This window comes from Erpetoichthys calabaricus, chromosome 5 (assembly GCF_900747795.2).
Source record: "Erpetoichthys calabaricus chromosome 5, fErpCal1.3, whole genome shotgun sequence".
NCBI lineage: Eukaryota > Metazoa > Chordata > Cladistia > Polypteriformes > Polypteridae > Erpetoichthys > Erpetoichthys calabaricus.
In genome coordinates this window covers 249782024-249796433 of record NC_041398.2, presented here as the reverse complement: position 1 = coordinate 249796433, position 14410 = coordinate 249782024, and the positions used below count along the sequence as shown (strand labels likewise).

The 14410-nt window shown below is 41.0% G+C and overlaps 2 protein-coding genes across 4 annotated transcripts in view; one reads left to right on the top strand and one right to left on the bottom strand.

Moving 5' to 3' along the window:
• pkd2 (polycystic kidney disease 2) overlaps nucleotides 1-14410 on the bottom strand; it is a 913849-nt gene that overhangs the window by 656526 nt on the left and 242913 nt on the right. The gene's annotated exons all lie outside the window — the stretch shown is intronic.
• LOC114652388 (cyclin-dependent kinase-like 2) overlaps nucleotides 1-14410 on the top strand; it is a 71068-nt gene that overhangs the window by 44886 nt on the left and 11772 nt on the right. For both annotated transcript variants that reach the window (XM_051928165.1, XM_051928166.1), the window contains exons 10-11: nucleotides 2697-2790; nucleotides 5698-5848. In XM_051928165.1, coding sequence (XP_051784125.1) covers nucleotides 2697-2790; nucleotides 5698-5848 — 245 coding nt within the window. The remainder of the gene's footprint in view (nucleotides 1-2696; nucleotides 2791-5697; nucleotides 5849-14410) is intronic.

Sequence of the window (14410 nt, the reverse complement as noted above, 5' to 3'; positions counted from 1 at the left end):
ATGACACGACACATTTTAAAAGTCTCACATACCGTCTTCTGTGCCGTGTTTTCTTTTTTTTTTTTTTTTTTTGCACCACAACAGGATCAGAATATATGGCAGTGTGTCTGAGCCCCAGAGAAGAAAAATTAAGGACATGGTGAAAAGGTGTAATTAGTGATTAAAGTGGCTTAAATCTCGAAATGTCCGCTTTAACCTCATAGTTTACTTTATCATTCAATTAGACCGTCGTAAACGTCATGTTAAAACCGACCCAGTTGTTAATCACTACCTGCTGCTGGGGCCTCTGACAGCAGCAATCACCGCACAGGAGAGATAGATAGATAGATAGATAGATGTGAAAGGCACTATATAATAGATAGATAGATAGATAGATAGATAGATAGATAGATAGATAGATAGATAGATAGATAGATAGATAGATGTGAAAGGCACTATATAATAGATAGATAGATAGATGTGAAAGGCACTATATAATAGATAGATAGATAGATAGATAGATGTGAAAGGCACTATATAATGATAGATAGATAGATAGATAGATGTGAAAGGCACTATATAATAGATAGATGTGAAATATATTATATAATGATAGATAGATAGATGTGAAAGATACTATATAATAGATAGATAGATAGATGTGAAAGGCACTATATAATAGATAGACATAGATGTGAAAGGCACTATATAATGATAGATAGATAGATAGATAGATGTGAAAGGCACTATATAATAGATAGACATAGATGTGAAAGGCACTATATAATGATAGATAGATAGATAGATGTGAAAGGCACTATATAATAGACAGATAGATGTGAAAGGCACTATATAATGATAGATAGATAGATAGATGTGAAAGGCACTATATAATGATAGATAGACAGATAGATGTGAAAGGCACTATATAATAGATAGATGTGAAAGGCACATATAATAGATAGATAGATAGATGTGAAAGGCACTATATAATGATAGATAGATAGATAGATAGATAGATGTGAAAGGCACTATATAATAGATAGATAGATGTGAAAGGCACTATATAATAGATAGATGTGAAAGATACTATATAATAGATAGATAGATAGATAGATAGATAGATGTGAAAGGCACTATATAATGGATAGATAGATGTGAAAGGCACTATATAATGATAGATAGATAGATAGATGTGAAAGGCATTATATAATAGATAGATAGATAGATGTGAAAGGCACTATATAATGATAGATAGATAGATGTGAAAGGCACTATATAATGATAGATAAATAGATGTGAAAGGCACTATATAATAGATAGATGTGAAAGGCACTATATAATAGATAGATAGATGTGAAAGATACTATATAATAGATAGATGTGAAAGGCACTATATAATAGATAGATAGATGTGAAAGGCACTATATAATAGATAGATGTGAAAGATACTATATAATGATAGATAGATGTGAAAGATACTATATAATGATAGATAGATAGATGTGAAAGGCACTATATAATAGATAGATAGATGTGAAAGGCACTATATAATAGATAGATAGATGGATAGATAGATACTTTATTAATCCCCAAGGGGAAATTCACATACTCCAGCACCAGCATACTGATAATAACAATATTAAATTAAAGAGTAATAATAATGCAGGTATACAGACAGTCAATTACTTTGTATAATGTTAACGTTTACCCCACCAGTGGAACTGACAAGTCACATAGTGTTGGGGAGGAACGATCTCCTCAGTCTGTCAGTGGAGCAGGACGGTGACAGCAGTCTGTCGCTGAAGCTGCTCCTCTGTCTGGAGATGATCCTGTTCAGTGGATGGTGTGGATTCTCCATGATTGACAGGAGTCTGCTCAGCGCCCGTCGCTCTGCCACAGATGTCAAGCTGTCCGCATGACAGTTATGATATTCCAACAGAATGTAAATGCAGACTGCAGTACCTATGAGGTCAGTCATGTAATGCCCCAATATCACAAAATGCCCTCAACTTCAGTCACGTAACACCCATCACATTAGACTATGATTAACATTAGGGCCCCATTACACTATAGTTAAGATTAGGGTTGTTGGAGGGTTATCTGATTCAAAAGGCGTTTTGTGACTGACGTTGTGGGCATCACCTGATCTACAGTCATATGAAAAAGTTTGTGAGCCCTCTATCATCTTTTCAGAGATATTGTGGCAAAGTGTCCTGGGAATTTAATGGACGTTTCAGGCAATTCACAACACGGTGAATCTGAACGTTTTCTCACTGTAATGATATCTCACACTGCCACCTGGTGGAATCTTCCAGATTTACATAAAGTACACACTCTTAGTATGAACAGCTCAGTGCTTGTCCGCAAGCACATGCGGAGTCATGTCTCGTGAAGTATAAACCCAGTGTTTACAGAACAGGAGAGCAGATTAGCAGCTCTTAAACGTATCAACCCTGTTTGCTTTAGTGAGAGCAGCCATGAGTAAATATTCCAGTGTCCTTGTGGCATTCCACAAATAAACGGGTCTCATTCCAGCTCTCTGGTACTACTGCCATCATGCCTTTGTTTTACTGACACAGAGGGTGTGCTGTGAAGTGACTGCTCTTTAATCTTTAATTGAATGTCTTTGACTGCTCTTTAATCCTCAGTTTTAATACCTTTAATGAGTTAAGTAGGCAGTGTTTCTTACTTTATTTTTTGTTTTGTGTTTTAAGGGGGAATGAGAAGACAACCAAACACATAACCGTTTTTAAGAAACACTGCCAGCAGCCTTTGCCCGGCCATTACAATATCACTCTTATGATGCAGGTAAGTCTGAACAGAAACACACACAGTCTTTAGTTACACAATTTATGGCTTCTGTTAGGAGGGCTTTGGACTTCTGGCTTTGTGCCCCCCTTGTATTTGTATTTAGCTTACTGGCATATGATAAACAAGCACACCCCATGAACTATGTGGGCATATCAAGCGTTGAGATCCATTTAAACATTACATGAAGGTGATCTAATGCAAAACAAATATGAATATTTGACTTTGTAATAATGTATTCAATGGCAGCATGGTGGCGCAGTGGGTAGCGCTGCTGCCTCGCAGTTAGGAGACCTGAGGTTTGCTTCCTGGGTCCTCCCTGCGTGGAGTTTGCATGTTCTCCCTGTGTCTGCGTAGGTTTCCTCCCACAGTCCAAAGACATGCAGGTTAGGTGCACTGGCGATCCTAAATTGTGCTTGGTGTGTGTGCCCTGCGGTGGGCTGGCGCCCTGCCTTGTGCCCTGTGTGGCTTGGCTCTAGCAGACCCCAGTGTTAGAATATAGCGGGTTAGATAATAGATGGATGGATGATGTATTCAGTAAAAAATGAACAGATATGCCACTTCTGTCTGTGGGAAAAGTAAGTCCACCCTTGGCTCTAACTGCTGGAATTGCCCCCTCAAGCAGGTGTTTCGTAGAACTGTCGAGCGGTCTGTGCCATCTGCTGGGTGATGTGTTTTTTTTTGCACTCCTCCATGCAGAATTCTTTCTGGTGTTTGATGTTTGAGGGGTGTCTTGCATGCACAACTCCCCAACAGCATCTCGATGGGGCCCAGATCCAACCTTGAACTTGGCCATTCTAGAACCCACCATCTGTTTCATTTCATCCATTCCTTGTTTGGATTTACTGGTATGTCTGGGTTCTTTGTCAGGTTCACTTTTTTGTTGAGCTTCAATCTTCTGACAGATGGTCTGACATAATTCTCAAGCACCCTCTAGTACAGGGGTCTCCAACTCCAGTCCTGGAGAGCTACTGTGGCTGCAGGTTTTCATTCGAACTCTTGATTAGTGACCAGTTTTTGCTGCTAATTTACTATTTCTCTTTATTTTAATTGACTTTTCTTGTGACTCTGACTGCTGAATTGATTCTTTTTTCCTTAAACGGCACCTAAACCTAAATTTGATGTGAAGTGAGCCAACAGATGAGCAACTGAGTTGGGGCCTCAAACTCCAACCTTCATTCAGTTTCTTCACTTGAAGCCAATTCTCGTTGCTAATTAAACCTGTTTTTTAATTCCATTGCGCTCATTCTGTCATAGCAGGCATTTCCATTTCTTTTTCAAGAGCGTTGTCAAAATGTTTTGTGGACCTGAGCACATCAACCTTACTGAGGCCTTCACCTTTCTTTACTTTCAGTTATTGTGTGATGGCCGCAGGTGGTTGTTTATGCGTTGGTTCATTTTGTGTCTTAATATTGTCAGTCAGTCATTGTCGAACCCGCCATATCCTAACACAGGGTCACGGGGGGTCTGCTGGAGCCAATCCCAGCCAGCACAGGGCATAAGGCAGGAACAAATACTGGGCAGGACACATACAATACAATACAATTTATTGTCGTATAGCCCAAAAACACACAAGAAGTGCTGCAATGGGTTTTAACAGGCCTGTTGACAGCCCCCCAGCCTTGACTGTCTAAGAAGACAAAGAAAAACTCCAAAAAAACACCTTGTAGGGAAAAATGGAAGAAACCAAAAATTTGATCTCGAGATTTTGATGAATCTCGACGTTTTAGACCTCCCTGAGTCCGAAAATACTATTTTTGGAATTATGTCTCTGTCTCTGTGTGTGTGTTAGTGTGTTTTTCATATGACTATTAGGTACAAAATATTGATTTCTATCAACATTTGGGCTATTTCCACTAACCAGCAGTTCAAGGAGAGACCCCATTCCAGGTAGGTTGGGCATGCAGTGGGTGTCAAAAGCACCCCAAGCACACACCAGGGACAACTTAGGACCACCAATGCCCCTAACCTGCATGTCTTTGGACTGTGGGAGGAAACCCGGGGAGAACATGCAAACTCCGCACAGGGAGAACCCAGGAAGCGAGCCCGGGTCTCCTAACTACAAGGCAGCAGCGCTACCCAATGCGCCACCGGGCTACCCAATAACATTCTCAAACCTAACTAATGTCCTCAGGGTTGAACTGGAAGCAATTCAGAAAACAAATCTGGATGAGGTGCCAGTCTGTCCATGGGTCTGATAAGCACAGACTCTTTTTGAATTGCTAGTTACCCCAACATGTATATCTGCGGGATGTGGTAAAAAAAAAACCTGGAATACCTGGGAAAAAAACTATGCAGATACAGAGAGAACGGGCATATTCCTCACAGAGAGCTACGTGAATTGTGTGGGGCAGGAATGTGAACCATGTTTGAAAATGTCATTTTTAATTGAAAGCATAGTCGTGTGGGTGTAGCCTTAAGTCCATCTCTCCTCAGCACAACACCTATTATCTGTACACCAACTCTTAATGGGATTTGTCGTCCTCTCACTCTGTGACGCTCTGCCCACATACCTGAGCATTGCCATCTCTGTTCTTTCCAGCTTTGCTTCGTGTTCCTACTTCATCATCCACGGCTCCCTCCCATACTACTCTTCACACAGCTTCCATTAACTGTACCCTTTAATTCCAGAGTGGCTCCTTTAGAAGTCAGATTGATGGAGAGCTCCTGGATTTTCTTCCATGCCCTTCTAGAGTAGTTTCTATCTGTAATGGACACTGCAGGGGAAAAAAGTGGATTGAGGATATGGATGGACAGTTGTCTGAATTGAACGTGTCAACTCTACACAGACAGCCCAAAGTTGTTCAAGCTGATTGAGGCAATAATATTATTGGCTGTGACAGTGTGCAACCAGAAAGAAATACGTCATATGTATCTTTTATGTTTAATTCTTTGTTTTTGTTTCAGGCAGCACATGATAAAAGTGCTCTTCATGACCGATCTGTTCCACCCGATAGAACAGGGAATGGCAGCAAGAAGAAATGGGAATTTGGCAAGTCAGATGTGCATCTCCCTGAACTGAGCAGTAGTCATTTGCCGGAGCTCAAAGGACCTGAAGGTGATCCCTCCTAATAAAACCTATTAGATAAACCTGACTTCTATTAAACTGACGGACCCCTTTCAGACTGGTGTTAGAGTGCAGTACAGCTGTGAAACTGCTCTGCTTCAGGTAACGAATGATTTGCTTATAGCAGCAGACTCTGGACAGGGCGGCATATTAATTCTGTTAGACCTCAATGCAGCATCTGATACTCGGGTCAAACAGGACATTCTACTGTCCAGAATGGAGAACATTCCGGGTATCTCTGGAGCTGCCCTCCGATGGTTGGCTCTGAGGCTAGGGATCTGCACTGGCAATCGGAAGGTTGCCGGTTCGAATCCCGTAAATGCCAATAGGGACTCTGCTCTGTTGGGCCCTTGAGCAAGAAGGCCCTTAACCTGCAATTGCTGAGCGCTTTGAGTAGTGAGAAAAGTGCTATATAAATGCAAAGAATTATAGGTCCTGTCTGACTGATAAGCAAGAGTCTGACTGTGTGCCATGCCAAGATTAGGATTACTGGGATCCAACCTTGGATTTCATTCTTAACTGTCGAAGCCATTTAGGCCCATTTAGGCCAAAGTCATGAATGAGTCTTTTCTGCAGACTTGTTTGATTTGTACATTGAGAAGGTGTTAAGAGAGACTGAAGAACTGCCAGGGCTGGTTGTTGGAGATGATAACCTAAATAACTTGAGAAAAACAGATGATGCCGTTCTGACTGCCTGAGTTGGAGGACAGCAGGTCCAGCACAGCGCCAGTCACACAAGGGGCACCTCGGCCCTCTGCTCTTCTGTTATCTATATTCTTCCCATTGGCCATACTATTCATAGCTTTGGGCTGGGTTATCATTTTATTCAGCTTTATTTTAATGTTAAAAGTGAAGCTTCATCAGGGCTTTCTCAGTTCACAAATTTAAAACCTGGATGGAGCAGAACTCTTTAAAATTAAACTGCAACAAAACCAAACTCCTGCAAGTTGGCACTAAAGCACAATTTAATAAAATGAACTCCTCCTCAGTCCCTCTTGATGGTGATCTCATTAGACCTTCTTCTAATGCAAGGAGTCTTGGTGTCATTCCTTCCTTTCATTAAGAAATATTCTTACTTCCATCTCCGTCACATACAATACAATACAATTTATTTTTGTGTAGCCCAAAATCACACAAGAAGTGCCACAATGGGCTTTAACAGGCCCTACCTCTTGACAGCCCCCCAGCCTCGACTCTCTAAGAAGACAACGAAAAACTCCCAAAAAAACCCTTGTAGGGAAAAAATGGAAGAAACCTTGAGAGAGGCAGTTGAAAGAGAGACCCCTTTCCAGGTAGGTTGGGCGTGCAGTGGGTGTCAAAAGAAGGGGGTCAATACAATACAATACACAGAACAGAACAAATCCTCAATACAGTATAAAAATAAAAATTTTACAAGTACGGAGCAGAATTTAACAGTAGATGATATCATATAATATGACTTGGATTTGTTTAGGGTCCTGGAGACCTCAGCCATCAAGCTGCCTCCCCCAATTGGCCATTCCACAGCTGAGACAGCGCTGGGCCAGCCAATCAAATGAAAGGACCCCTCTACCCCACGATTTCTGCAATCCTCCATCAGGGATGACTTTACCTTAGGCAGGCAAAACAACTTGGCAGGAGGGCCGTGGCACCAAGTGCCACATTTGAGTACCGAGAAGAGAAACAGAACAGGTGAGGGTTAGTAACAAATTATAATGATCATGTGACTTATGTTTTAGTGTAAATAACTAACAGCAGAGATGCAGTCTGTACAGTTAATCAGCAGCTCTAGTCAGGGTGTGCTAAACAGCCAGGATTTAAAAGCTGAGACCGAAGGGGCATCTCTTATAGTAGCAGGCAGACAACTCCACAGTTTTAGGGGGTCCTGTAACTAAAAGCTCAACCTCCGACTGTAATTTTATTAATAACTAGCAAAATACCCGCGCTTCGCAGCGGAGAAGTAGTGTGTTAAAGAGGTTATGTAAACATAAATATACATATACATATATACATATATATACATATCTACATATACACATATCTACATATACATATATATACATATATACATACATACATACATAGTGCGTTGTAACACGGGCTGTGATTGTTACATGGGAGGGAGACGACAAATCACAGCTTCCCGCTTTCTAATCGGGCCTGTGATTGGTGCTTTGACTGATGACCAGATCCCACAGTATGTCCCCTTAGAAGAGGCGTTAGGCAAGTGTAATTGAATAGCGGTGCTGCAAGTTTAGCTTTACACCTGTTTTTAAGGCTTATTGACTGAAAGGGGCTTTCATGAAAAAACTTAGGGCTTTGCTACAGGATACACCCTCCACAAGTTAAGGAAGTAAAAATAAAGGTATATATTTCTGTTTTATTTAAACCTTTTAAGTTTGTATGTGGGCGGCATGGTGGCGCAGTGAAAGGTGCCAGTTAGGAGACCCGGGTTCACTTCCCTGCGTGGAGTTTGAATGTTCTCCCTGTGTCTGTGTGGGTTTCCTCCGGGTACTCCGGTTTCCTCCCACAGTCCAAAGACATGCAGGTTAGGTGCATTGGCGATTCTAAATTGTCCCGTGTGTGTGTGGGTGTGTGCGCCCTGCGGTGGGCTGGCACCTTGCCCGGGGTTTGTTTCCTGCCTTGTGCCCTGTGTTGGCAGGGATTGGCTCCTGTATTTAGGATATAGCGGGTTTGATAATGGATGGATGGACATCTGTATGCATAGCCCTATTTGCCCGTTTTCGTTTTTTTTCTTTCTTCAGTAATATTTCAGCAAACCCGGAGCTTGTCAGTTCAAATCCTGGTACTGACACCACTGTGTGACCCTGAGGAAGTCACTTCACCTGCCTGTGCTGCAAAAAACAAAAGTAATGTAACAAATTGTACCTCAGATGTTGTAAGTTGGTGGAATAAAGGCATAAGTCAAATAGATATAAATATGTATTATACACATAGGAACTATTCATTTATTTTCAGTTAAGTCATCTGCAGCAAACCTTTATAAATGAGGGTTTCTCCTTTTTAGATAGTGCAAACTGTTTCTTCTTCATTGACGTTTTCTCTTGGAGAGCTTTTTTCATTTCATTGAAAATTAAAGCAGCAGCTGCCAAAATATGTAGCTTTCTTATTAATTTTTCAACATTGTGTAAAATAACTTTATAAAGTAACATAAAAGGTTTAAATACTGGTTATCCTTTTACACTAAAATATTACTAAAGAGATACAAAAAAAGTAAAATGCATATGTTGTTTTTCTTTAAGGAGATTAAATATTACTGAAGAAAGAAAAAAAAACTAAAACAGCCAAATGGGGCTATGCATACGAACTTAAAAGGTTTAAATAAAACAGAAATATATACCTTTATTTTTACTTCCTTAACTTGTGGAGGGTGTATCCTGTAGCAAAGCCCTAAGTTTTTTCGTGAAAGCCCGTTTCAGTCAATAAGTCTTAAAAACAGGTGTAAAGATATTGATAATAAGCTACGCCAATCCACCAAGACATGGAATCGTTTAAATCAAGTCGCGAGTCGAAAAACACCATCCCATACTATTAGTTAACGATTAACACATTTCTATATGTATTGTAAGCATACAATACAACTGATAATATGTTGCGCTTATTTATCTGGTGTACCGACATTTTTGAGCGTTTAACGGCTGAAATCCAACGTGGTTTGTGCCCTTCAGAATGAAAACAGTTTGCATTTACCTTTTTAATAAAAGGCGAGCTTTTAAGCCTGAGAGATCACCCCGTAAATGCACACGTTTAATTGCACATGTGTTAATATGTATGCTTACACACTGTTTATTCTTCATTGAGGTTTTCTGTAGCATGTAGATTGGGGTAATTACATTCACTGCATTTGTAGTGTGAATCACAATCTGATTGTATGGGTGGTTACCTACCAGGTAACGCTTATGGTTGGCCAGCAAGTCAGCTAACATCAGCCAAGGCGCCTTCAGTTGTGAGAAACAGATCATAGAATGGTTGAAAATAGTTTACTGTCAAATAATGCAAAGAGTGCGCGACACGTGTTTCGCCCTAATTCTTGGCTCATCAGGCGTAAGGCAAGTGTAATTGAATAGCGGCACGTCATTGAATAGCAGCACTGCAAGTTTAGTTTCTTTTCAGTAAAGTCAGGCGTTAGGAAAGTGTCATAGAATAGCGGCGGTGCTCGGCGCTGCAAGTTTAGTTTCTTTTCAATAAAATCAGGCGTTAGGCAAGTGTCATTGAATAGCGGCGCGTCATTGAAGAGCGGCGCTGCAAGTTTAGTTTCTTTTCAATAAAGTCAGGCGCGCTTTGCAGCGGCGAAGTTCTGCTTTTAAATTTTTATTAAGAAGAAAAGAAAACCTTTTTAAACTGAGGTAAAATATACCAATAACAATTTGTTAAGGATCTGTTTTTTGTGAAGCTGCCTTTACACAGCCTGTCTGCTGTTTTATAAACGAACGCCATATAAGGCCGTCCTTTCTCCTTCACAGTCAGTTCACATGATTACGTGCGAGGCGTGATGACGCGATACGCAACCCCGCCTCCCACGGCCAGCGAGCTGCCGTCCATTACTGTATATGGACAAAAAAGAGGTTCCAGTTATGACCGTTATGCTTTGAATTTCGAAATGAAACCTGCCAAACTTTTGTAAGTAAGCTGTAAGGAATGAGCCTGCCAAATTTCAGCCTTCCACCTACACGGGAAGTTGGAGAATTAGTGATGAGTGAGTGAGTGAGTGAGTCAGTCAGTCAGTCAGTCAGTCAGTCAGTGAGGGCTTTGCCTTTTATTAGTATAGATAATAATAATAATACGTTTTATTTATATAGCACCATTCCCATAAGCAGACCGGCATCTTGAGATCTTAATGTGCGCTCTGGTTTATAAGTCATGATAAGTTCAGACAAGTAAGCCGGACCTCGGCCTTTTAAGGCTTTATATGTTAAAAGGAGGGTTTTGAAATCTGCCCTAAACTTAACCTGGAGCCAGTGTAAGGACTTCAGAACTGGACTTATGTGTTCGTATATTCTTGTTCTTGTAATAATTCTTGCAGCAGCATTTTGGATTAACTGGAGGCTGTATAAAGAACAGTTTGAACATCCAGTGAACACCGCATCGCAGTCGTCAGTCCTACTAGAACTAAAGGCAGGAATCCCGTGTTCACTCTTTCCTCTCCTTTTCCAATACTGAGAGACTTGTCCCTGCTTGTATTACATCCTGCATCGATTATTGTAACTACGGATGTTTCAAACCTCCGCTCCAAGAGTTCTGACACAAACTAGCAACGGTGAGCTTATAACTCTCATCCTGCTTCACCTTCACTGGCTCTCTGTGTCTTACAGGATTGAGTATAAAATTCTATTAATGACCTACAAAGCTTTAAATGACCTCACACCAGACTACATCTCCATCACTAGGCTCCTGTTCACCCACTGAGGTCCTCCGATTCTGGCCATCTTGTTGTGCCCCACACTAACCTGCACTCTGTGGGTGACAGCAGAGCTTTATATAGCTCCCAGACTGTGGAATGACCTCCCAAAATTAATGAGATCAGCGGACTCCATTCATTCCTTTAGAAAACAACTTCAGACTCCTCATATGTGCAGGAAGGAAGGCATCTCACGTAACCTGACATTCTGGCCCTTCTTTCAGTTGACCTCTCTGTCCAGAAGCTCAGGTTCATTTGTATGTGTCCTATATCACAAATTATGTTATTTGTTCAGGCTTTATTTCTAGTATTAAATTTAGTGTTTTACTCTGATTTATTGACTTTTCTTCTATTTAATGCTTTATATATCCCGTATTTACCTGTTTTAGTGTTCTGTGCAGAATATATTTGTATCCAATGTTACAGATACCCTGCTGTGGCTTTATGAGACTCTGTGAAGCACCCTGAGCATGGGAAAGGAGCTAAATAAATACAATGTATTATTATTATCATCATCATCATAAACCAAATAAGAATATTTACAAAAAGCTGGGTAAAGGCAGCATTTTACCAATAATGTTGTTATCCTTCAGTCAGCACTGCTATGTAGCTTAGTTCCAAAATTTTCAAGGAGCACAACAAAACAATTTCTGTGTGTAATTAAATGTGAAAAAAATTCCTAAGGTAAACAAAATGAATCTTGTCTTTTCTGATGTGTTGTCATATAACACGAAAGCTCTTGTTGTCTTCATCATGTTTGACTTTTTATCTATCTGCATGAAATGGCTCAGCAACCAGTGGACTGATTTTGTTGAAATTTGTTGCACTTATTTTTTCTGGAAATTTGTCCTGAAAGTTTAATATTCTGTGAAATACCTCAAGTACACCAGAATTTTGTTAAATTTAGAAACTCCCAATTGGTGAATTTCCAAAAGCATGCCTCTCTATTATAATAAAAAAATCTTGGGATGAGATGTGACTTTTTGAAGGGACTTTTTGGAATGAAGTCCCGCGAGACGGAGACTTTTAACATGAGATTCTTTCAAGTCACGTCATATTTACAACCTTTGGAAGCAAGTCCCGTGGGATGGTGACATCTGCCATGAGATTCCTTCACGTCACGCCCTACTTACAGCTATTTTCAAACAAGACTGTGGTCATCTAACCTCTTAGTCGTGTGAATGCTTTTGGCAGACACGCTTCCTGCGCTCTCAGCTCTTATAAATTTCATCAGGACAATAATTTTATACGTTTTTGATGACACATGGCTAAGTGAAGAAGAAAGAGCAGTGCGTAGACACTGAAGGTGATCTTGAGATGCCATTCGTATTAAAACGTTTACAGTTTCCCGTTAGAACAACTTTTACTATGACAACAAATCTCAGAGACAAACATTCGAGAAAGTCATTTTATTCATTAGAGAGAAAGAAGCGAAATTCACTCAGGGGCAGTTATACGTTGCGTTGTCACGATGAAAGTCCAAACACGGAATCAAAATTCAATGCGATATTGACAAAGAGTTAATTCCAAATATTGTTTTTACTGAAGTTTTAAAGTAAATGTGAAAATAATGTATATGTAACAATTCCCATGAAAATAACAATCTCTTAAAATTGTATATCTGGTTAACCAAACCCAGGGGTTGGCGAGCGAAGTGAGCAGTGGGCAGAGCCCCCTAGTATCTTAAAAAAGAAGGAGCATTCTGTGGCGACCATAAATATGGATTAGTTTACTGTTTCAGATTTCCCTTGAGAGGGTTAATTTAAAACCATTTGTGTATTTTGTATTTTTTTCTCTTTCACACATGTGCTAGCCGCTCCAGTATAAGATTATTATACTGTTATTATTATCCTTAAGCTACTGAAGCACCTGCAGAATCATAAGATTGGCGGCTGCTTGTGCCTGTCGCTGTCTGTATAAGCTGCAGCCACACCTTACATGAACTTCTGCTACAAGAATGTGCTTCTCCTGCTGCTGAAGTCGTGCCAGGACAGTTAAATGGTCTTTGTAACTTCCATCCATTTTCTGACGCTTATCCTGTCTGGGTTGCAGGGGCAGCAGTCTAAGCAAAGATGCCTAGACACCCCTTTTCCCCGCCACCTACTCCAGGGGGATACCAAGATGTTTCCACGCCAGCCCAGGGATACATAATAATAATAATACATTTTATTTATATAGCACCTTTCCCATGCTCAAGGCACTTCACAGGCAGGGTATACAGTATATAGCACTGCACTAAACCAAATAAATAAATTAAGAAGAGTAAGATAGTAAATTCAGAGAAAAGCCCAACAGACAACATAATGGATGGTCTAGCACACACACACAGGTTACATGAGCATCTCGACATAGAGGTAAACTGAGAGAAGGGTACATACAGTCTCTCCAGTGTGCCCTACATCTGCCCTGACATCTCCTTCCAGTTGGACATGCCCTAAACACCTACTCAGGGAGGTGCCCAGGGGGCATCCTAATCGGATTTCTGAGCCACCTCAGCTGGCTCCTTTCGATGCGGTGGAGCAGTGGCTTTAGTCTGAGCTCCGCCTGAATGTCTGCACTCCTCACCCTGTCTGTGAGGTCGAACCCAGACACCCTGTGAAGGAAACTCCTTTCTGCTGTTTGTATCCATGATGTTTTTCTTTCAGTCGTTACCCACAGCTCATGGCCAGAGGTGAGGGGAGGAATGTAGATCAACCTGAAAATCGAGAGCTTTGCCTTTTGACTCAACTCTCTCTTCACCCCAATGGACCGGTGGAACTTCCGCACGAAGGGTAACACTGGTCTGATCTGCCTGTCGCTCTCCTGCTCACTTCTTCACTCTCTCTGATGAACAAGACCCTGACGCACGTCATCTGCACTCCTTGGGGGGGGGAGTTTGGCACTCCACCCTTTTCTGGCTGTGACCCAGGACCCTGGACATGGAGGTGCTGATTGTCACCCCAGCCACTTCACACTCAGCTGCAAACCACCTCAGTGTGTGTCAAAGGTCACAGGCTGATAAGGCCAGCAGGACCACATCATCCATCCAAAGCAGAGATGTGCCTAAAAATGAACAGAATCGGTAACAAAGGGAAACCCACTTAACTTATCTAAAGATAAATGAAAGAGGAAAGGAGCTGTCAGTAAGCATTATGCATAAAGTGAATAAATATTGT